We start from the raw sequence: 25525 nt of genomic DNA on the forward strand, positions 1-25525 counted from the left end.
ACACTTGGTCAGTGCAGGTAAGAGGCAATCCAGACATCAAGGTTATTTTGCCTTCCAGTTATACAATCTTGTTATGAAAACTAGAGTGGAAGAACATATCATCAGATGTGTCATTCAGGACCAACATTTCCTCTGCATCTTCTTTAAACCTCAAAGTCCTCAAAAGATTCCGGTGCACTGACTGTGTCATGACATTTCAATATCGTATGGACCAGAAACTGGCAACTTTGATTAATGAGCAAGATACTGCTTCAGTGCTGCTGCTCAGATACAGGCAGGGGGGGCAAGCTTGAAACATGAGTGAAAACAAAGCATTCAGATCAGCAACATACTCTGCTGTTGTGCATCAGCAATGCCTTGACAGGACGTGTCCAATGAGCCAGCTGTAATAACTGATCATTTTTAACTTGCAAAGTGTGATAATTCTGTGTCAGTCTTCTTCATGTCTTTTTTTCAAGGAAGTTGAAGGTTAAATTTATGTACCTTATAACTATAAAAAGCTACAGGTTTGGGCACGTGCATGATTATGGGCACTAAACTTCCCGCTAGCAGATAAACCATTACAACTCTGTTTGTAAGCTGGATGTATGCCTATATTCTTTGGCTTCTAAGCATCTAAAGCTTCTTCTCCAAACAAAAATCTCTGACCTAAATTACTAATGTATTCTTGAGGACAAGCCTGACATACACTGCTGCTGCAGCTTAAGAAACAACATTTGGGTATCTCCCCCCAACCTTGCTACTTAGTAGTGATGCAGAGCCCAGACCACTTTCTCACATCTTACCCTGCCAGTAAAGGCAGATGTGAGCTCAGCTACCTGTCTGTGAGCTGAAGCCCAGGCACAAAGTTCTTGCAAAGTTCTGCTATGGGAGAAAGATTTCAGCAGGTAAGTAATAAACAACTGGAGGGATGCAGTATTATAAACTGAAGGAAAAAAAATCAATTTAAGTGGATTAGCACAAACATCACTACAGTTTAATTTATGGAAGTAGGTGGCAAATAGAAAATTTCAGCATCTTAATTTCAGTATTTCATAAGCATTCCCTAGATACATTCAGGGGAAAGTCCTCAATATCCAAGTCAGTTCTAGTTGTTGATTATCATACAGGAATCAGGTACTTCCTCGATGAAATGTGCATATAGACATCAAATCACATTAAACACAAGATAAAGCAGCAACAACTCTATTGATTAAAGATATTCAACCTTAGCAGTTATGGGGTACTATTGCTTTTGATTCCTTTGGAAAGAACTTCAAAGGCTGCCTGCAAACAGAGCTGGGTAAGGAGGGGGTTCCAGGTCAGGTGGGAGAGGAAAATGGCAAAACCAACAGTAGGCAAAGTCAGACAGCAGAACAGGGCTTACAGTAAACTGAACTGAAAGAGAAGCGCACATCTTCTCTGAGCCTGAAGAATTGATTGCTGCCTCTGATTGCACAGGCCACTGAACTAACTTCTGTTTAGTGTCTATGCTGAAAATATCTGCTGGAGTACAGATAAAAATATAGACTGGATGTAACAGCTTTACCTCATTCATCTCTTCTATATTGGTAATCATGACAATGATGGGAGAACGCTCCTGCCACACCATTCTCCAGAAGTCAGTGACAGTATTAACTATCGGTCCCTGAGTAGCAATATATACCTTTTCCTCTCCTCCATAGCCCTGCCAACAAAAGAACAAGAGATCAGTTTTAACAGGGATGTCCACCAAAACCTTGAAGGTTCATTCTTAAAAAACCAGGGAGCTGTCCTGGTTGAAATGCTGACTCCGTGGCACCAGCTCTCCTCTCTCTCTCTCTCTCTCTCTCCTGCACATGTGCACATGGAGCAAAGGCACAGTATGGACTCACATAATTCCAGCAAAGAGTGTCCAACAGCCTTGAGGTGACTCTGGCTAGGCCATGAGCCTTACTCAGGCTGATTATCCAGTGCCTTGGTTAGGCCAGCTGACAAGGAATTTTGCATCAAGAACTGCAGAAGTATGTTTCTGTCTGGTCTGAATCTGTACAGGTGCACTTTGAGATTTGGGTTTCAGCTAATGTAAGCAGGAGACAAGAGCAATCAGATTAGCTAGGATGCCTTTAAAAGCCAGTGTAGGTTGCAATTTTGTTTACATTAGCAGTGGCCTGATAGAGGCTGGGCAGACACACTAAGCTACAGAGCTCTTACCCTGATGTAGTTAGCATTGATGTAAGAGCTGAGGGGGTCGTCCTGATCAGCTGAGGTAAGGCACACTCTGCTGTGAGGATCTGAAAGGTGTACAGAGATAAGGAATAGTTTATCAGTTGCTCAGAGGAAACAGACCCACAAGATTATTTAGTACAGCAAGACATTTACATGCATTCATGGCCATCACAGCAGATATGAGTGGCCTTGGAAAACCCCCATGTTAAGACCATTAAAAAAGGGAGAGGATGGTTGGGGTAATTTGCAGCCTTCTGACAGTTTCACCCACTCTCTGAAGCCTGTCTTAATTGGTCCTGTTGCAGAGTCAGCATCTCAGCATTACTCTGCAAAAGCAGTTTTCTGCTCCAGGAAATTATTTCTCAATCTGTTAGGTCAACAGACTCATTCTGGTTTCAAAGACATTAGAATATTGTTTGTGAAATGACAGCAAAGAGCTTTTCAACCAAAACATAAACATGCATTTCTTGCACCCAGACAAACCAGATGACAATAATTCTTTCCCTGTTTCATCTTGCAATGAACTGAACTCCAAGGTGTGCTATTAACAAATGTAATGGTTATAGACAAATTAAAGAATATTAACAGTCTCTTGCATTTTAAGTCTCTTCAGTACTTAAGTCTCCTTCACTGAGGCTGTTTATGAAGCATTATTCTTGTTCTAATAAGATGACAAAAGAAAACATTATTCCATTTATGAAGTTCAGTCCAATTCCCACTGAAGTCAATGGCTGTTTCACTGATTTTAATGGCAACTGACACAGGCCCACTTTGACCAGCGCTACCCAGTTTGTTACCATTGACAAGAAACATCCTCCTGACAGAGGCCTCAGCAAACAGCAACGGTGTATATGACAAGATAATAACAAAAACAAACCATGGGTGCCTTTTTCATAAAAAAACTTTAGCTGGCTGAGAAAGCAGAATAAAATAGAATTTATGCAAAAATTGTGCTTTAGCCAATATCATATAAAGGACAAGACACACAGAATTTTTACAGTACTACAAACACAGACTCAGCATGAAATGCTGTCCTCAGACAGACCAGATTCACGTTTACTGGGATCTTTGGTTTTGAAGCATAAAGAGAATGTTTAGGTCTGCTTGCTACCCGTCTTTACTGCCAGCAACAAGCCCTGTGAAATGGAGGCAGTGGGATAAGAGTGAGCATTCAGCCCTCCCCTTTCCTCAGCAATATCAAGCCATCCTGTGGCCACAGTCAGGGACAAAGTTGCTAAAAGTTTATTTAGAAAAAAAACCCTTACACCATAATAGGGCCAGAACAAAGCTGTTAACCTTTAGAGAGATGGTCGAGTAGAAAGAAGTTATCTGAGATGAAGAGGTCAAAGTTACAACAGTGGCTGCTGGCAGACACCCATATGGCTGAGATTAAGAGATACCAAATTCAGTACACAGATTACTAAGAGATCTGGCTCCTTGGGCATCTGAAATCAATATGCATTTTTGCAATCTTCCCATTCCAGCAAAACTAGGGAATTAATACTTGAACAAATCACCTCAGCCTTTAGCACAGCAATAATGAAAGGTGTTAAATGCTTTTACACTTCAGATCTGATATAGCGTACTAAGTCATCAAAAGAATTGCATACATCAGGCTGCAGTTCCTGGAGTTTGAAGACATTGAAAAATCTTTTTTGAAACCATTTCAAATCCAGATTCATTGACTGTTAGGTATAGCCAAGGACATTTTCGACTTCACTGCACTAATATTTGCCAACCTGAACCTTTTGGATTTTGCAAAAGACTACTGTGGATGGTGGTACCATCTTCCAACAATAGCTTAGAGAAAAAAAAAACCAAAACCCCAAACAAGAAAAGACATCCAATCATATAACTTTCCAAAGTATCTCAAAGTATGAGAGAGAGGAAAATGATGACACTTATTAAAAATTTGTACCAAAATGTTTCTCGAAACTCCTACTTCTGCCTACAAATAAAATCAGTGTAATAGAAAAGAAAAAATACTTTTCTGTGTCATCTTGATGCCATCAGGCCAGTTCCTAATATTCTCAGTCTGCCTTTGAAAAAACATCAGTCAGGAAAATAATGTTGCTAGAATTTGGTCTTTCAAAAGAAAATTAAACAAAGAAATCACGAAGCAACATCTTAATAAACCAAGTTCTTGGGTACAACTTTTAAGCAGCACCAAATGATGCAATTCTAATGACTAAAAAAACCTACGTTTCCCTGAGGATCAGCAGCATTTTGGTTCTTTATGCTCTGTATCTCTTTGGAAATTTGATTTATGCTTTGAAAACATGCTGCTGCTCCATAAACATGGCTTTTGGACAATACATTGTGGTGAGAGTACACTTCATGCACTCTGAAAAGGAAAATGCAAAGCCCTCCAGCATGTGGAATAAATCACCCCGCCTCAGTGACTTAAAAAGCAGAAACTTACTTGGGAGAATTGTTTTGTAGCGATTCTTACGCACTAAGCCTGGAATATCATATTCTTTTGGATCAACAAAGTTCATTGGAATTTCCTGTTAAAAAAAAAAAGAAAAACAAAAAACCCACGAAAACATAAGAGACAGTCAGTAGTATTATTAGATTCACAGGAGATATGAAAATCCCAAGCCCATTATGTCCTCCTTGCGAGGGAGGCAAAGTGATGAAGTCAGCTGGGACATATTGTACAGTACCTCTAGCAACTTAACACCAAAGTATGATTGATGTTTCCTTTTACTGTCACTGGCTTTCTTTTCTGAAATCCTTCATGTGAAAACGCTCCTAGTGACTAATTCATTGAGTAACACGCATGACACGTTCACTCCTAATATTATTAGAACTGAATTGCGAGTGTAGGCACGGAGCGATGCAAGAGGTGGAATGCAAGACGCTGCTCCAAGAGGATGGACCTCAGCACCATCCTTTCTGACTCACATCGCTTCCTCTCTGAGGGTGGAAGTTAATAATTCACTGGGGACTTTCACCAGCAACAAAGTATGACACACATTATGACAGGCTGGTGTGCTGACCTGACTCCATGGAGCTGGGGGAGCGTCACTGCTTTGCTTGTCCTGCCGTCAAGCTCCATGGAAAAGGAGCAAAGGGGTATCTGGGGATTGCCTGTGCTCTCTGTGCTCTCACCAAGATGGAGGGGCCTCCTATTTCCCACTGCTCATCCCCTGCAATAAGTGGCCAATGCCAAGAACAAAGAGCAACCTTCCACCAGCTGGAGTCAGTAGGCAGGTGAAGAGAAGGGATGTGTTAACCAGGCTCAGCAGAGACACAGCTCACGGGAACTGGGAGGCAGAGCTGGTCATCCCAGCAACTGTACACTGGATTTGAGAGACCACTACAGGACAGACACAACAGGAATCAGGGTTGAGTAAGGCAAGCCTCACTCTGGGAAAAAAATTACAATGAGCAGAGCTACAGACTGTAGAAACATAGAATTATTAAGGCTGAAAATAGCCTCTAAGATCAAGGAGCCCAACCTTTCACCTAGCACCTCCATGTTTACTGCTAAGCCATGTCCCTATGTGCCACATCCACACGTTTACAAACACTTTCAGGGATGGTGATTCCACCACTTCCTCAGGCAGCCTGGTAAAGTGCTTCACCCTTTCAGTGAATAATTTTTTCCCAATATCCAATCTCAACCTGCCCTGGAACAACTTGAGGTCAATTCTGGAACCTTAGAAGACTATCTGCACTCCATCTCTTACAAAGCACTGAGCACACTGTTGGCTTTAACCAGGGGCAAATAAGGACAAAAGTGTTTTGTTGAAGAAATTTCCTATCAATTTTGAGAACTGCATAGGAACAAAATCTTCATATTTTTCTCAATTGTTCCTTGGTATTTAGTCAATCCAAACTCTTCCTGAGCCAAGCTCTATGGGTTGTTTTTGGGTCTTAAGTCATTCACCATGCTAGCCAACTGGTGAAATCAACAGGACTACTGCCTGAGTAAAAACTCTAACTCTTGTACAAATTGCAGGATTTAGCCCTGTTAAGGTCCTCCCTGACTCTTCTTCCAAAATGAAACACCTGCTTGTTTCATCTGGGATCTGGACTTTGAAAACCAAGTAGGTTAGACAAAGTGAAAACACATGATGAAGAGCTAGTTGGTGGTAACTGTTTCATTAAAGAAAACCTAGTTTACAATTTTTAATTACAGAAATGACATTTTGATTGCACAGAATTTTGTGCTCTTTCAGTTTTCATTAAAGAATGAAAATCGCTTGGGAGGCCTTGGCTGCTGAATGATTCTACGAACACCAGGAAATCTAATTCAAAATATCTCAGACAAATGAAGTGTATTTTTTCCTACTTCTAACATTATTTTCTTTGCTTGGAAGCTCCAGAGTAGCTCTAAGCCTGAAGAAACTGTATGTGGACTAGTCTAGTAGTCAGTTCAGACACTGAGTGAATGTTCCCTCCCTGAAAGAGCAATAGATGCTTTACTTTAAAAGAACCAGGGCTTTGCCTACACAAAAGCTGCTTTCCTTCAACTTGTGCAGCACTAAAGGAATTAAGGACCACAGATATCTTGTGTTCTATTTTAAAACAGAAGCCCAGACTATCCCCCTGTTCTTGTAAAGGGGAAAAAAAACCCTGAAACTGCACAAGGAGGGAGGACAGCAAGCGACAATCAGAGTGGTCTTTCCCTTTCAGACACTTAGAGGTCATCAAGAGGACAGGCTGAAAGGGCTGTAACGTTGCAAAACAATCTTCCTCCTGCTCTGCTGAGATTTCATGCTTAAGAGAATATTTGATGTGGCAGTATTAACTTGAGTATTTTACAACTAGTAAATTATTTTTATGCAGAAAAACACCCCCAGAAATACATATTTTCTACATATCCTGCTGAATGACAGAACCACACTGTGTTTCAGGTTAACCAGTGAAGATTTAGATTTGAAAAGCAGCTCCACATTAAGCATTCAACAGCAAAGAGGATAGATTAGGACTAATTTCATCCCTAGGGCAACTCCAGGCACATTTCACAAAGTTATGCATATAGCAAATGTGACTTTTCTTCTGAACACCAGTGATTATTTTGTTGTTGTTGTTAAAAAGGTAATATAAATCAGCAAAAAAACCCCCCAAAAAACCAAAATCTTGTGAAACAGACTTGTTGTTTTTGCCAGAACCAATTCTCTAGTTTTTAAGTGACAATATCATTGAAAGCTTTCAGACATTGTAATTTAAAGGAATGATAAATTTGGGAATTGCATTACATGCTTCACTGACAGAAGTGGAGTTTGCATGTACTACTTTTAGACTGGCAGAAAATAACACCAAGGTCTTCTATGGAGGGACAGCATCCCATTCTTATTGATGCTCCTATAAAAGAGGGGTCAGACACTCACAAAGAACTCTGCCTGCAGTATGAAAGGATCCAGTGCTTTCTTGTGCAGCTCCTCTTCAGTCAGGATGTTCGATGCTGTCTGGAGGTATTCTCGGGCTGACTGCTCCCTTGGGGACATGACATAGCCAAAGCCTTGCTCAGAGCAGCCTGGGGTGCACATATCCAGTGTGAGCGAAACATTTGAACCTCGCCTGCAAAACAGAGCAGTCAAAGTTCGCTTACAACAGACCCACCACTGCCAGCAATGACAGATAAACAGCTTTAGGAAACCACTCAGCTGGTTCTGATGGGGACACCATGGTCATTACCTGTAAGAATATGGGTGATGCTTCTTGTGTGGACAGGACCAGAAGATGACTTTTGTACACTGAAACATCTCTGAGGTAAGATCTTGGGGTAAACTACCAGCTCAACTTTATTTAATAAAGACACAAAAAGCCAGCCACTGCAGAATAACTTTTCTATCTGAAAAATGTTCTTTCCACAACTGTACATCATAAGAAGGGTAAAATGAAGCTCCCAACACTTTAGTAAACAGTTACATTATAAACAGAGATACTGTTGAGTGTAGAATTTTTAGTATTATTTAGCCACACAACAAACCAAAGAAGTCAAAATGTCTACTATGAATAAAGTTTTAAAGCACTTCTGACCATCTGTTAGTCTCACATACGACAGATAAAAGTAAGATTCAAACGCCATCAGCAAATCTATATTTAAATATCTTTAACATAATAATAAAGCCACACAATACAATGATTACTAGGTAAAGATTCTGTACATCCACACAGTAAATCTATTTTTGATGGATTGCAACCAGAAAAATTTAGCTAGAACGTGTGTGCAAGAGCTATTAAAGACCATGTAAGCACACAGGCACGACCAACTCACAGAGAGGACAGAAGTCATCACTTGGATCACAGCCCTTTCCTGGACTCAGGAGCTTGTCCAAAATAATTTACAGCCAGCTTCCTACTATGATTCACAGCCATGAGAAAATGCCACTAGCAGCAGACATGGAATCTTTAGTGACACCTTGCAAAGGATTTCACCTTACCCTCCTGTGTGCTATTAAACAGCTGCCATGTTTCTTCCCCAAAACAGATGCATTTGACAAGGATTGCTTTTGGTTCTTTCAAGGTAGAAGAGGCTACCTACATTAATAAGTTCTTCAGCATGGGGGAATGAGATTATTTCTTCTTCAGTGATGTTTGAATTTAGCTGCTGTGCACTCTTAATTGCATAGGTGGTTAAAAAACGGATGCCAAAGAGGCACAGGTAGGTAATTTAACACAACACCAAACAAAGGAAAAGTGACCAATGTGTAATGCAAAAGAAGTTTGCCAGGGCACAGCTCAAACCTGCACCGATGTCTGTCTTCTCCAGGATATGTGTATGTTCAAAACAAGCCTCTGGCTTAACTGTTCACATTGTACCTAGTTTGAGAACTTCAAGCAATTGCTTTCGTTCTTCCACTTCTAGTTATTTGACAGGTTTTCCTTCCTAATTCATTGCTTTAACCAACTGATTATTCCCCAAGTGATACTCCCCAATTCTCTTGATACAGTGAGTACCTTTCGTGTAGGCTAGCAGTCACCTGAGGAGAAATGTTGCATCTTAAAGTGACAGAAATTGAATGAAATCAGGGATAGTGAAGAACACAAATGACTCACATATTTCAAGCCCTATCTTGTCTTGTATAATGAAAAACCAACAAAGCAGCAGCTTCAGGGACAAGCCCCAGCAGTTACTATGATCTCATATAAAGGTATAAGATTTTAGAACAATGTTATAACAAACCATAAAGCGAGAAAAAACATTCTAAACCCATAAGAGTGCAAATTGAAAGGCTCTTCTCTAACACTCCCTTTTACTATTTCCTGAGGAGCTTTGGGAAATCAGCATTGTGTTCCTAAAAATCTAAGTTCTATCCTTTGTTTTGAGCTTTAGAGATGAGAATTAACTATGGTTAGCACTCCAATTAAGCTTGAAAACTGAGAAATAAAGAAAGGTGACACTTTGCTATGCTGGGCCCTTCAGTAACTTCATTCTTATTCATAACATCGTCACTTTAGCAGAATTTCTTCACAGGAATTCTATCATCAAGATATATTTGTTCTATTTCATTAAGACAACTGAAAGGACACAAAACAGAAAAAGATTTTCCTTTAGTCTTGAAACTGTCCTTTCTGAGCTGTCAGCCTCTCTGAAAAGCTCATGACTTGCCTGAGAAACTCCTTTTGAGGCTGCCTTTATGGCTCAAGCAATGAACACCAGCTCACCCCAAAGTTCATTTGAATCAAATTAATTTACTTCTGGATTAACTCATTAATATGAGGAATACCAAAGACTTGACACTCTTTCTGTGGTTTGCTTTTGGAGAAAAGATAGTCCTCAAGTAGAAGTGACAGGGGAAAAAAAAAAAAAATCAAGACCCACCTCTTTCAGAGGGAAAAGTTTTCACTGCTCTATAGGGGATTTCATGCAATGCAGTTGCTGTCTTGATGAATGGTGAGAGACTGATCAAACACAAATAGATGTATTTAATGGAAAGAAATGATGCTTTAGAACAGCACTTGTTGACAATTGTCCAGAAACTGTGTGCTGTTCACCTAACATGCTTGCATTTATGACTGGACTGAAAACAGGAAATAAAACAGGTGCTTGACTTCAGAACCACATTTGAAAGTGACATTCACAAGGACAATAAAACTTCCTACTAGGCACAGAACTCCTAAACCCACAAAACTGAGAGCAGATCTGTTGGTCACATCTACCCTACCTTTCTTGCAAGCCCACGGATTTAACCGTTAGAGTAGCTGGGTCTGTCTCCGCTTTAATGTCCATTACACAGTCGAAGACTGGAGTCTCTGGGACAGGATCCAAATCTAGGAAGTCATCCTCATTTTTATCCTCTGTCCACTCTGAGTAGGTGAAGGAAGGCTGCCGGCTCACAGACTGGCGTCTGTCCTCTTGCAGCGGAAACGGGGGGTCTGGTTGGGCTCTGAGGAGGTGCCAAAACTGGAGGAAACAAACATTTTAAAAAGCTTCTGCTTGTAGCCAGCCCTTCCATACAGCCCAGGGCATGGGTCTTTAGGGTAGCATCCCAGCTATCTGTATTAGAATTGGAGAGTACTGAAGAGAACAGGAATGTTCCATGCAGGAGCAGCTTTGTGTTGCGTGTTACAAGGATTCACATCTACCCATTCAAACCTGCTTTCAGCCACAGAGGTTTCCACAGAGCTGGCCAGGCTTAACTCAGGGATACAGTGGAAGTGGAATGTGCTTGTGACCATCATATGCAAGCCAACGTGATACTACTGTCCTTTTGTTCACTTTCTTATCCTTCCCAGGCTTGTTTACAAAACAAAAATCCACTATAGTATGCTACAAATCATACCTCTCCTGATTTAATGGCTTTCCATTTGAAATTTACATATAGCTGTCTTAAGTTAATATAATTGATCTGAATACCTTTAATAACCAGGCACTGTACCCCGGATTTATGCACAAACCCATCATTTTTTTGATGAGACCTCTATTTTGACGTACCTGATCCTGAGGCTCAGAATGCCCATATCAGTTTTTGGCCAGGAGCAAAGAGACTGTGTTATAATCTAATTATTGATTTGAATATGGTATAAACATTAATTAATGAATCCTGCAAAGTTCTGAGACACAAGTGCAATAGGAAAGTTTATATTACAAATTAACAAGATTTGAAATTACATGAACCTAAAAAATTTGCACATCATATCAGTTTGAACAGATGCTGTGATAGACTAGATGATTTGCAAATCAGATCAATACACTTCAAATCCTCCACAGAGATTTCAGTTAAAAATTTCAAGTCCACCTCTGAATTCCAGGATCTGAAATCCTAGACCAACTTCATCCATCTAGCACAGAACTAGGAGTAGAATCACTCAGGCTAATACCATACAAACTATACTGCTTTGTCATGCATCCTTTTGAGACTAAGAACAGATCTTATTTTTTAGAGTAAAATCCTCTTCTGTCCTTTTCTTACATGGCTTTTAAGTTAGCAGTTGAATTTTAAAAAGTGCCACTAAAAAAGGTCAAATTTCTCTTCCTAGGCTACTAAAGCACATTAAGCTGTCATGCAGGACAGTGTCAATTTGAACACTGGGAAAGAAAGGCTTGGTCATAAAGGCACCCCTCAAAGGAAAAGATCCCTTCAAGGTCATCTTCTAGCACATTGCTTAAAATCAGTTTTAAGTAGAGAGGGAGAAAGATCACTCAGTTGAGACAAAGGGGAAAAAAAAGAAAACTGTTTTCATGCAACAATCTGTCCACCAGGCTGGGATTGTAGAAACCCTGTCTGGTTCAATCACCATTTTCAATGTTCTGCCAATGACTATGTTATACCTTATTCCTCAAATACTGATAAAAGCAGATATTTTCAAATTTGCAAATTGCAAAGCAGCATGACCTCAGATATCTGAGAAGAAGGCGACAGGTAGGCAGGAAGGGACAAGGCTCATGTATTCTCTCTAAACTGTCTCTCCTTCCTGATGTCCATATTAGAGAGAACATACTGGGCAAGATGGACCATTGGTCAGAACTCACAGAACACTTCTTATACTCTGTGGCCCAGTGATTTATCCAGAGAGCAGGGTGACACAAAGTGACATTTGTGCCTTTACTCTAGCTACAAAATTCTTAGCACAGACCACAGGAATACAAACCAGTGCAAACTTGCCAACATGGAAACTGTTAGAAAATGTTTTTATATACACAAATTTTAACCAACACAAAAATGGGCCAAGTCTATGTTAGTCTATAGTGGTATTCATGTTCACTTGCAAGGAGTTGACATGCAAAGCTGTCCAAAGAGAGATCAGAATTTTTGCCCATGGAGAGCTTTCACTTCACCTTCTGTGCTAAGAACAGGTCAGCAATAAATGCTTTCATCCATTGAAATAGCTGAATATGCAAAAAATCACACTCCTACTATTCAGATTTTCAGCCTAGAATGTTTTGCTGCAAATTTATCTGGAATTCATATAGTTCTTCACAATTCTTCGGTGTCTTTTTCTTTAATATTTGCAATTACAGAATTACCAAAAGTTTAATTTTGTCCTCAAAAATAATCTGGATAAGGTACAGAAGCATCAAAAAACCCAGAAAATTGCATAAACCTCACTAACTTCCTTGTCTACATCAATGATCACAATAATGGAGGCATTAACTATAATTACTTTGCCTTGTGAATGGTTTTTAAAAGTCCATTTTCCTGACACATTAAGCAGAAGATTTTTCCACTGTGCTGCCTCTGAGTGAACTTAACCATGGCATATAATATAACATTACTTCCTGGCAGGGAGTGTGGCCAGCAAATCAAAGGAGGTATTCCCCTCTTCTAGACACTGACAGAGCTGCACCTTTAATACTGTCTATAATTTAGTCCCCCCAGTCTAAGACAGATATGGAAAAACTGGAGTGGTCTCAATAGAGGGTTCCAAAGGAGGTCAAGGGTCTAGAGTACAGGAGAAATGCAGAGGGAATTGGGCTTGTTCAGCCTTGCAAAGAGGAGGCTGCAGTGGTCTAACAGTGGCCTGCAACTACTTGAAGGAGTGCTCCAGAGATGCAGCCAGACACTTCTTGGTAGTGTCAGCTGATACCACAAGGGACAATGGCCACAAGCCTGCAGAAAGTCAGCTCAGACATTTACATTTGTTAAATTCAGATGAGAAACTAGGAAAAAACTCTTCCCTAAAAATGCCATGCAGTTGTGATAAAAATCTTGATGAAATGATAAAAGCCTTCCTTCCCTGAAGGTTTTCAAAACCTGTGTGGAAAAATTCAAGGCTGACTTGATCAAGTGCTGGCAGCAGCCCTGCACCAAGCAGGATGTTAGACTAGCACTCTCTGCCCACCTACAATCCCATGATTCTGGGATGCATTTCATTGTGCTGTCGGTCATTCAAACAGCATGTGCATAGCACATCTTCAAATTCCTGAGCTACCTGGGGTGCACTTTTGGAAGGACAGGAGGTGATGCTCTGCCTGCATGTTCAGTATTCCACCCTAAGAGAACATCATAGAGAGGTTTGAAAAGCTACGTCCAGTTAGAGCTCCCTGACAAGACAGCGTTCTCCATAGCTCTCCCAGATACCACACAACTTTGAGCCAGAATCCATGGAGAAACACAACACACTGCTGCTCCCCACCAGCTGATAGATAACTAGATTAATTGTAGTCATGCCACTTAAGCTGGTTCTGCAGCTGGGGTCTTGGCCTACATCTAACAGGACTTCACATTCAGAAGAACAGTGGCACTCTGGAACAGCTCCTTCTGCCATTGAAATCAATGGATGATGGTCCTGTTAATGGACCACATCCCTTCTACTTCAGTGCAAATAGTTTGCCCATCTGTGGATGGAAAAAATGAAAACCATTTTTATATATATATACCGTTCTACTTCAGTGCAATCACCAATTCATCAAGAAACTGAGTAAGGCTAATTCCTCTACATAAAGCAAGCAGATAATTATACAGAAACAGCTCCAGAAGCTTTACAATCAACTTGAGCATAACACCAACCACTTTCATTAAATAAGATCTCTTGTAAACACTCACTGGATAAGGGCATGAATATTGTTTGTGCTGTATCATAACTTACCAGAGATCCTACAAATAGCAGTCCTAGAGAAGCCAAAGACAGCAGGATGTACGATACCACAACACTCCCAACTGTAGTCAGACTCTGTGGAACAACAGAAGAGACAATGATTCATGAAGTATTTTAGGGGCACACTACAGTGTCTGCATGCATGTTCTTGGCCAAGTGTATACTATTTCCCATGAAGATTTACTGGTATCATACTCACCTGTGGAAAACCTGCCATTGCCACCAAAAAAATGCCAGGCTTTATAGAAGACTGAAACTGAAACCATCTCTAAATCTAAGGTCTAAACCCTGGATTTCACTGTGAAGGCAAAAAGGAGTTCTACTTCCTACCCTCATGCTTTGCCAAAGTCTAGATCTGAATCCGCAATCCAATTTTCCAGACTGGACCAACTCTTCATTGCTACAGTCAGTGTGATTTTATACTGCGGCAAAGAGCTTCAAACAAAGTTCAGGACTATCCCTGCATTTGGGGATCCTTAGGTAGAACCCAGCCACAGAGGAGTTTTCTGTGTTTCCTACACATTCAGTGAAATATCATCAGGTTAATTCACACCATTGGCAGTGGGATTAATTTTGATGTTATTTTATAGTAGTCTATAGTTCAGCCTATTCTCTGTAGTCGGTAGCAAATTCAGTTCTAATGGGCTTCAGTGAGCAAGGAATTTTACTGTTTTTCTCCTACCAGTACAGCTAATGAGAAGTTTGGAGTTAAGAGCTTCCATTTGCTTATTTTAACATCACAAGATTTCTCTGCCTATACTGTTTTCAAGTGTAAATCTGCACAATAAATAGTGCTATAATAAACAGTCCTCAAACATACGCATGAACATCTGCACAGAGTCATACTTGGGGTGTTCTTGTGGTGCATTCTAGGAATCAGTTTCCTCCGTGAAAGACAATTTTTGTAAGTCAAAATTATACAAATCAGTGATTTTGTGTAAGGAACAACAAATTGTTAATGATTGAGCCACTGCAAATAAGACACAGGCAACAGTCTGTGAAGAGCTCTATGCATAATAAAGACAACTGCAAAAAGGCAAAGAAAATGTGCTACTTTCAAAAAACCCCAAAAGGGCAGGTGACATGCAGCTCACAAACACTGAGAAAACAGTCTCCACTGTACTTCAATCACAAGAGGCACTGAATCAGATTTTCTATTAGCACTGCAAAGCCTCTGCCTCAAAGATTATGTACCATGGATCTAAGCATTCTGATAGCAAATATATTTCATCAGATTTTTGGAAAGTAGCTGTTCACCACTTAATTAAGGTTCTGTCCACACTAGAAAAATCTGCACTGGGTATAATTACCAGTAATTTATCAGATGAATCATTCTGGTATACATGTCATCATGTCATGGTGAGAAGCTAAGCAATTTTACCGGGGTAGCTCTGTAGATATAATTGAATCTGTGCACCTAGTACACTTGAAATACATTTCCTGCACACAGATGTGTTCTAAACACCCAACAAAAAAAAAAAATTTTGAGACTATGGTGTGATTTGTGCCTTTTATATGGGATCCATTCTTCCAGAATTTAAGCTTCTATTCATCCTAAAAAAATGAAGTTCCAGCTCTCCCTTGACTGTAGGCTAAACCTTAATGAGATGACTTCTTATTGCTTTGTTTCATTTGCAATAATTTGCACATAACAAAAAAATCTGCTGTGCTGGCTTAACATCATAGCCAAAAACTCAGCCTAATATCTCAAAGATAAAATATTCATCTGCTTTCAGAAAGCTCTTCTACCATTTCAGGAAGTACACATAAAATACATGCATATTATACTTATCAGAAGAGATATTAGAAGCCACCCAAGGCTATTGACTTCAACTATACAACCAGAGAGGAGCACAGGGACTTACCTCCCCTTGATCTGAAAAAACCTGTTTAAATGGGGTAAGCAAGTAAGAGAGCAGGTCGAAGGCATTCTGAGCTGCTGGGATGGTCCCGTAAGTGCTGTACCACAGCATCATGCAGAGAAGCTGTGCAATCAATCAGAAAAGATGTAATTACCATCTCTCATTATGCACACATTCATTTTCATTTCAAGACTGCATAATTAACTAATTTAGTTAGCATTGATTTCATGTTGATTATCGCTTTTGCTTTAAGAAGTCAGGTATTTTCTAGGCTGTAGCTTAACAGGAATAAAAAGACTGAAGGCTCCAAGCTCAGCCACTATTAATTAGATGTGCATCACTGAGTTACACAGGCTCCCTTCAACTCTCACTAGAGAAAGGGCTGCCCAGAAACAGCAAGGGGAGCGACACTGGAAGAGCAACAGGTTCTTCTGGCTTCTGAACTTTCAAGATTACTACTTTTAGATCAAAACTAGTAATTCCATGAACTTAGGATGGTAACAAAAGACTCTTAAAAGGCCTCTCTCAAAGCTCTCACAAATGGCCATGTTTCATATACGCATCACTATAAATACATACACACAAACATACACATATGGAAACTTTTCATTTGAACCCTTTAAGGGTGTTGCACATGCCACAGTTAACAAATTACAAAAGCAATCACTTTATATTCAGCACTCTCACAGAGAGGTACAACCTCATCCCCAGCTGTGAAGGGCACACCATAGCTTTAAAGAATACACCTCCTGCTCCACTTGTTGACAACATGTATCTCTACCCCCATCCATATCAGCTACAGAAAATGTATTTTTGGTGGGATATTGGTCATTTGGCAAAGGAAGCATTTGCAGAGCAGCAGGAAACAGGATGGGAGTCAGGGACATCAAAAGGCAGGGGCTGTTCTCAAGGCAAAGCCGTGAGAGTGGCTGCAGAAATGAGGACTGCACCTATTCCCACTGCTACATCTACAGTGAATGGGGAAACCTCCCAAGCCAGCACAGCCTAAAAGAAGGGTCCCAGCATTCCAAAGCCATGGCAAGCTGCCTTACCAGTATCTGTGAGAGGACAAACAGATACATGTTGTCTCCAGGTATTAATCCATTCCACCGGGGAGGCCAACCGAGCACTGCTGTTTTCTGGGAGGCTTTCAGGGGCTGCTCCTTCCTGTTCAGCTCTCCTTGCCGTCCTTCAGCTTCATCCACTGACTCCATAGCAGCTGGACGGGAACAACCTTCACGTGAAAACGACACGTGCAGGGGATGAATGGGATGTGACCCTGCAGGCACCGCGGGGGCTGCAGGGCTATTGTTTTCCTGGAGACAATGGTTACCTCTCAGTTCCGCCTCAGCAAGCGCAGCTCAGGATTGTGAGAGTCACACTCTATTAGTGCAGCTTTATTCACCTGCCTTCATCAGAAAAAAAAGTGAGTGTGGGCGGATAAATTATTTTCCCTTTCTTTCCGGAGGTGCAGATTCTGAGCTTTGTTGTTAACAAATTCTCATTTACATTGCTGCACTTTTTTCATTTTTACTTTTTAAAAGAAGCTACCTGAGCTATTGCCTAGCTACACACTTCCCAGCTACATGATGGCAGAGAGCCCAATTTGCCTCTTCTATCTCAATTTCTCTATTTCTTTTATTTGTCTGCTTTGTCTAATCTGATTATAAATTTCTGAGGTAGAGACTGTTTCATGCTACGTGTCTGAATAGTGCTCGAGGACTCTGGATTTTGACTGAGTGTCCTAAGGCACTAATAAAAGAGACTTTATTCCAATAACCTACTTCTTGGATGAATTCATACTCAAGAGCTATTTAATAATGTTGCAATGCTCTTCTGCTCAGTGGAAATAACCACTGGTGTGGCTATTCCCTCAGTAACAGTATTTTGAACGGAGGCTGTGTAGAGATAAATTCCTTTACAAGTGAGAAGGAGTGAAAGATCAGAATAATTGGGTGTAAGTATTACTGACTTACAACCTTGAGGACTGCCCCAAGGCTGCCCTTGTGTACAACACTGTAGGCTTTAGCCTAAACCAGTCTCCTGTGTCTCAGGGAAAGGCCACACCATTGGTCCTTACGTGGTTTGTTGAGGTCTGGTTTCTATAAAACGTTCCTCTCAGCAAACATTTCTCTAAGAGTCGCACAATAATAACTAAGTCAGATAAGCACCCATTAACTAGCCACAGCTCTAATCAGGCAAATGAAATATATCTCTGTATCAGCTGAGGATTGGCCATAGTAAGAATTAATCTTTTGAAGCCATTTTTTAAATGGCAGCTATTATGGGAAATCTACCTCTCAGTCCTTAAAGTTGAAAATTTACAAGCTTCTAAACTGCTGATTGTCTCACTAGATTTGACCAACAATTGAGAGGAAAATACTTGTTAATGATTGCCAATTTTCCTGCTATTTTTGTGGGATGTTTATGTTTTGTGTTTTGGAACAGGATTTTGAAATTTAGCAGGGACAGAATCTTCGTGTCAGGAACTATTTTTGTCATCCTCACAGAGAGACATGCACCTGTGGCTGAGATCTCAAGCTTCAAAAATATCTATTTTCCTAGTTTATTATTGTTTGCTCCTTAAGTCTCTAACCTTGCATTTTCACTAAGCATAGTTTAAGTTCTACTTTTCCTTTATCTGCATTAAACAATGCACCTCTGTCCCTAAGAATGATTAATGAACGTATTTACTGTTTTTCCAGGTTCCAATGATTTCCTGTCTTACATACTCCTCCCCAAATCTCAAGATAAAATATACACGGTACAAAACTAAAATAACATTGTGAAGACAACCAGACCAAGGAATGCAAGAAGCCAAGGAATGCAGATTTCACGCTCAGCTTTCAGCTGGTTTTTATAAGTCATAATATTTCATGTTTCAGAACTTTGCTTTTTTAACTGACCAAAGGTGCTGCCTTATGTAGCAGGTAAACAGCATTCCTTTGTTTCATACTTGTACCAGCCTGAGATTTTACAAGGTCATTGCTGATTGGAAACAAACCCCTGACTGTAATGTAACCCCTTCACAACGATGTGAAGGCCACTTAACTGCATCTTCTGGAACAAAGATGTCAAAGTTAGGGCACTCTTCTGTGTCTGTAACCATGGGAATCTGTGCCTCTCCACAGCCCAGAAGTCCAACTCCTGGAATTCCAGTGTTGTCTAGTAACACCTGTACAATAGCAGGGATCACATTCTCCTTCTTAGAACTGCCTCATATGAAGGACAATAGACCACTCTCACTTTCAATTATTTTCACTGCATAAGGTAGAGACCTGGACTGTGTACCTGGGAGCCCAGGATTCCAACTGTATTGAATTGACAGTTATCAAGAGGCATTTTCACTCGCACAACAGAAAGCAAAAGGTGTAAGAACTAAAATAATGGAGAACTGGCTGAATCCATACATATAAATAAGCAGACAGATGTCTTGGATATACAAAGAGAAGGTCTAGTGTCTCAAAAATTTTCTCCTACAAATCCCAAAAGATTAGATTCTAACAAATATAATGATGCCCACCTCGGGTTCTCTATTGATTTAACTATGCCAGGTTTAAACAACACTTCAATTAGCACTCACACGTCATCTTCCAATCCTATATTCCTGTACTGTTTGCCCTAATGGGCTGAGGATCCCTTCAGTTGCAGATGAGGTCATGAGTGAAACACCAGTGAAGCTTTCTTGTGTCAAGGTGAATGTGAAGGTCTAGAGAGAGCTGGCAAGCAAGACTGCATCCAGGAATGATGCCTCTCCCCTGCTAGTGATTTGACTGACGGTGAAATGTAGCGCCCATGTGAAAGCTCTCTCATTTCCTGCATCATGGAGATGGGGATTCAAGTTCCACGAGTACCTCTGCTTTGGCACAAGACTACATTTGTTAGGGGGAAAAAAAAAAAAGCACCTTTGGCAGAAGAATTAAAAGGTCTCTGACATCTGTAGCAGATATATGGCTTGTGAAAGTGAGTTGAAATTTCAAAACAGCACCATAAACTTAAAGTCATCCTTGCTGTTGAGGGAAAAGCACTTTCTGGATCATGCCAGGGATCCATTCATCCTGTGTTCTTCCCTGAAGCACTGCCACCAAAACAAGCTGCCAAAAATACACAGCACAGCACTGCATATTATCGTATTATGGAATAATATATATAGGGAAACATCTTTCTTCACTCAGGATGTAAAAGATGGCTTCTGTAACTCTGGCAATGCCCATTTTAACCTCCCTGTATCTCCCTTTTTTTTTTTTTTTTTTTTTTTACTGACTTCATACGTGGGTACATAACAGGCAGAAGAATGAAAAAACACCTATATAACTCTCAGAAAAACAAGTGCTTAGAGTATTAGTCTTAGCTGAAACACTAAAAGGCATTGTAGCAGTAATAAGCAAGCCAACAAAGCCTTACAGTAACAAACATGCCACGATCCCATCAAATCCTGCTGTGGGTGAGACATTAGCAGCTCTGTAACTTAACTGATTCATACTTGAAGCCTTCAGAGAAAAACAAAACAAAAAACAACCCCTCAGAACTTTACATCCTGGCTGTATTTCCTAATGAAGTTAACATTTTAAAAGGAACTTGTGTCCTCTCTTGTGCATGGGTGCTAATGCTCAAGGAATTGGCACAGCTCCATTGGCAGACTTAATTTAACAATGTATTTTTGAGAGAAAGACTTGTTTCTCAACAAAACTGTTATCATATTGGAAAGAAAATGCACCCAAGCAATGAAAAGACAGTGCTCATACAGTTATTAGACATTTATGTACATCCATCACACTGTCCCTGTGGGAATTACGCTTCTGGGTTGGATGGTACTGCCTCTTCACTGGGAAATACAAATTTTGTTAGTGGTGGATTCTACCTTCCAGACACACATGACAGGATGGCAAAAGGGGTCTCACATGTTCTGCCAAGTCTCAGCTGCAGCAGCCAACACACCACAGCATCTTGGCTGCATTGCCTCTAATTGTTTTAGCTGTACCGAGGTACATGCCCCTCTGAACCTGTCCACATCCTTATGATGGCCATGTGTGGTGAGAATTTGTAGGAATGGACCACAGAGTGTGGAGCATGACAAAATATGAACATGCCAGCAATACTTCACATCCATAAAGACTACCAACACTGCAGACCAGAGTCATATGTCGATTTATGGCATCTGCATCTTCAGATGTCCAAATGCAACTGCCTACTGAGATCTCTGCCTCTACTTTTCATCTAACTGCTAGGAAGAACTGCTACTGATGAAAGAACAGTAGATGAAAGTACACTATTAAGATGGGTCTCAGTTCACGCCTGAGAAGAATTTTAGCATGCACCTCAACTGCACACAGGACATAGCCATTGCATCATAGTTCACAGATGTGGTCAAGACCTTGTTAAATACACACATCATAAGACATGCTGATTGCCGGCAAGTCCAGGTGGTGGAAAGACACATCAAAGCTGAATGAGCTGCCTCAGAGTGCACATGAACAAGAGGCAGCTTGTGCTGGAGGGTAAAAGCCTGTCTATCCAAAGAATGGAGCTTTAGGAGAATGTTTTCTTAGCCAGTACCTATCTCTATTTTGGTTGCCACTGCAGCACGATAAAGATGGAAACTGAATAATTAGCTTTCTGTTGCACTGCAGTGGTATGGGAAGAGGTGGGTATGTAGAGGGGGACCTCTCATACTTGAATGGAAAACACAACCTGTGTATTTATGTTCTTCACTCTGTGGGAAACCAACTAGTGAGTCACTTTACTCTGAAACCTCTACTAAACTTCTTTATGAACAGCAACCTCATTTATTAAATAGTAAACATGACAGAAGCTGCATCATGACTGTTTACACACAGGTAAAATTCACTGCCAAGGAAAGCCTGTTTCTTCTGATTCTGTCTGCACTCCTGACTCCTCTGATAAGTTATGTTGAAAATTTACACTAAAGATATAATGATCTGTATTGAAAACTGGGGATGATAGCTTCCCCCTTATTCTTTTCTTTTACCTTTCTGATCATGACAACTGCTACTCTGCTTGATCCCTGACCTGCTCTGTTTACAAGAGTTCAATGCATTTCTGTTTTCCAAATGGCTGAGTAAAACACTGCTCAGGAGTAAAGCATCTAGGCCTCAAAAGTATCCAGATTAAAAGCTGCAAAGAAAACTGTTGCAAGGGACTCTAATTAATAGGAGGTCGGACAGAGCAAACGACACATCTCAACCGATCTGGCTACCATGTTGAACTCCAGTTTATTATTTTCTCACAGCCAATTATACAGGTTTACCACATAGTTTATAATTACAGGCCATACATATTTATAAATACAGGCATACAAAGAATGCAAACAAAACTTATTTATCTAAGTCTTAAGGTGGCTAAAGTGTCAGAACTACACTCCTACATTTAGAAACCCATTACCTCCCAGGGCACCTTAATATAAACTGTGAATTTTCTGTTGCGCCACAACTGTGAATTTCTAACTGCATCACTGTAGCCTGCAGGCCAAAGGGCCCAGTCTGGAATTGCTCAAGCTTCATTCCAGGTATAAATCATGTCCTTGATCTCTAAGGAATTCCGTTACAGAAAACCATCCCCAGATGCACCCCACAGCTATCTACTACTGACTGACTGGAGATAGAGGGGATTTACAACCATGTAATCTCCTCAGTACCTCCAATTCCATTCTGGATAAAGCCCAAGTTTTAGCTGCCAAGAGCTTGTGGTTGGTAGATCTTGCATTTGTAATGCAAAACCACATTGAGAGCTACTTCAGAAAGCATCAGACAGCTTAATTCAAACACAAGCAACAAGCCAGGCAGACCCATGGATCCCACTGCACTTACCACTAAATAATGCAAGGCTCCAAATCAACACTGAAATCCCTTTGGTATCTAATGGGAAGCCAGTTAGATCCATGCTGTGGTCCTGTGTAGGACTGCAGACTTAAAACTCTTCTCTGTAACAGATCTTATGAAGAAATAAGCCTGACATAGCATCAAATTAAGTAAGAGGTCCGAGAAACTGGAACTACCATCTCTGAAACATTACAGAGGAATGGAAGACTTCACCAAGACTGAGCCTACATACCAGCAACACAGGTGTCAGTCTCCTATGTTACTTAATCTGAGATGAATTTCAACTTACAATTTATAACGCTTTTAGTTTGCACTAAGGGTATCTACCCTGGACTGTAAGAACAAGCTGAGGCTACAGGTATTCATAGCTTTGTGGGAACAACTGAAACTTCTAACAACCAAGGGTTCTATTTGGGAAAGCTGAGTATTTTTGCTAAAAAGATCACACTGGAAATATTTGTATTTCATTCACACCCATTCATGGGTTTGATATGCCCATCAAGGGGAACTCAGCTGCTCAACAGCTCTCCAGTGACAGTGTTTCAGGCTCTCTGAAGATTCAAGAGGACACTACCCCACAGCTTACTTTTTTTGTGTGCATGTGTTGGGGAAATTCAGTGATAATGATGCACATTACAGCTTTAAAACTGAGCTTTTAGTAAGTACAACCACTGTCTGCTTGCTGTTGATTAGTCTATACAGAAAAATCTACTTCAGTCCTCTGTTCTGACAGACAAACACAGAATTGGTAATAAAATACCACTACTTTCTTATCATAACAAAACTGCTTAGATAGACACTGCAATAGCCCCTCCCTAATAGTGAGTGAGGCTAATTTACCCTTGTGTGGCAGATAACCCACAGTCCTCAACTTTCCTTTGTGCTTACTTGTCCATGAGGGGCTGATAGGATGGGGAAAGCCAGAAGCCTCCCTCTGAGGAAGGCAAGGCTCTCTGTGGAGTTCTTTGACAATGTAGAGGAAAAAGGGTGTCACCCACTTGCCAGGAAAAGTACTCTAGACTTGCACTTCTCAAGTTCAGCTGGTGGAGTCTGGCTGCTGCTTATACCGAACTCTGTTTACCAAAAGGGAAAGACACATCAAGAGAGAAAGAAAGGAAGAGGGAAAGTCATGCAGAAAATCTGTGAGCGAGTCATGCAGATAACTGAAGTCTACCAAAGTATTTCCAGCCCAATGCTTCTCCTCTTTCACTGGCAACATTTCTAACAAACTTGAAGAAGAAACTTTCCTCTCTACTTGAAATAAGTTCTACTGAAAAGAACACGCAGCCCCTTTGCAGTGCTGGGGGGCTGCACATCTCCATCTGTAAAGAGCCTTTTCCCATCTCTGGGGGAACAGCAACCTGATGCCAGAGTGTGTAAGGAGAATAGCTGCCTTTCCGCTCAGCAGCTCCCTGCTGAACTGCTGAGTCACACGTTTTCTCTGCATTGAGTTCACACTGCTCCCACTCAGTCCACCTGCCACTTCATCTGGGATGGGTGGGAGGAGAGAAAGAGAGGTGAAGGCAGAAAAAATGTTCGTGTTCACCCAGGACCATTATTATGATGCCATGGGGTCACATATAAAAGCAAGCCTGCAAGCTGCCAGAGAGGGATGGAGAAGAGAAATACCAGACTGCAAGAAAAACTGCCTCCCCCTCTTCTCCAACAGGAGGAGACTGGCCATCAAACAAACTGCAAACCTCATCTGATTCCCAATCAGTCACCGATGTTATGTGCTTGCTGATATGTTCTATGAATGTCAGGGTACAGACACAGCTCTTTGCTGTGATTTAGAAGAGCTCTCAAGTTGCTGTGATTTTTTCAACAGTCCAACAGCTACTGTGTCGTAATTGTCTGGCTGCCACAGGGAAGTGCCACAATGATAAGTGAAAATATCATCTGGATAGATTCCAGCTCCTAAGGGCATCTTCAGCTGGAGTTGCTGCACTGGAAATGTCCACCAGCTCCAACTTTCATCATTAAATAAGATGAAGAGAAAATTCTAGCCATTTTATAGCAGGTTCCATAAAACTCAAGCACAACAGGAACTAACATCTTCTACCTGGTAAATTCTTGTACAGAAAAGGGACTTTACTATCAATGGTGGGAAACACGTTTATCATGGTTATAGTGTGTCCAGGTTACCCTTTGCTTGGGCTGTACACACGGAAATAAACCTTTTATTAAATTACCAAGGTAGTATTTTTTCTGTGATTAGAATTTTGGACAGTACATAGTCTAAGTAATGAAAAAACAAAATGCCCTGAAGTTTCCTAACGTATGAGATCCATTTCTGAAAAACCACTTCTGAAACTAACTTTCAGACTATACAAGGACAACTGTGATTAATTTTCAGAGTAATGTTTAACCCACTGCTACTGTTAGCAGAGAAACAGAGGGCTTGTTAGGAGCTAAATAAAGATTTTGTTTTATTAAACAGAATTAATGATTCAAAAAGTAAGCCTGTTTTCACTGTGATAAAGAACCTCTTCTTAGTTAATGTTCAGTCTTACTTTTTAGTAATTCTAGTGCAAATCTCTGCAAATTTGCTTGTGCTCCACAGACCTGAAATGCAAAGACAAAATCCAATCTCAGAGGGTGAAGTGACATAGCACTAAAATGCCTTTCTAGATCAACTTC

The 25525-nt window shown here is 40.6% G+C and overlaps 1 protein-coding gene across 2 annotated transcripts in view; it reads right to left on the reverse strand.

Moving 5' to 3' along the window:
• The window catches only part of PTPN5 (protein tyrosine phosphatase non-receptor type 5), a 75907-nt gene that overhangs the window by 16082 nt on the left and 34300 nt on the right, over positions 1-25525 (reverse strand). Inside the window, exons 3-10 of one of the 2 annotated variants that reach the window (XM_066320872.1) lie at positions 17099-17280; positions 16050-16169; positions 14176-14259; positions 10311-10549; positions 7530-7719; positions 4610-4694; positions 2173-2252; positions 1529-1666 (exon numbers count right to left, since the gene is read on the reverse strand). In XM_066320872.1, the coding sequence (XP_066176969.1) occupies positions 1529-1666; positions 2173-2252; positions 4610-4694; positions 7530-7719; positions 10311-10549; positions 14176-14259; positions 16050-16169; positions 17099-17280 (1118 nt within the window). Of the gene's footprint in view, positions 1-1528; positions 1667-2172; positions 2253-4609; positions 4695-7529; positions 7720-10310; positions 10550-14175; positions 14260-16049; positions 16170-17098; positions 17314-25525 lie in introns of those variants that run through there. The other variant, XM_066320871.1, reaches the window with a different exon arrangement.

The sequence above is a fragment of the Sylvia atricapilla genome, chromosome 6 (genome assembly GCF_009819655.1).
Source record: "Sylvia atricapilla isolate bSylAtr1 chromosome 6, bSylAtr1.pri, whole genome shotgun sequence".
NCBI lineage: Eukaryota > Metazoa > Chordata > Aves > Passeriformes > Sylviidae > Sylvia > Sylvia atricapilla.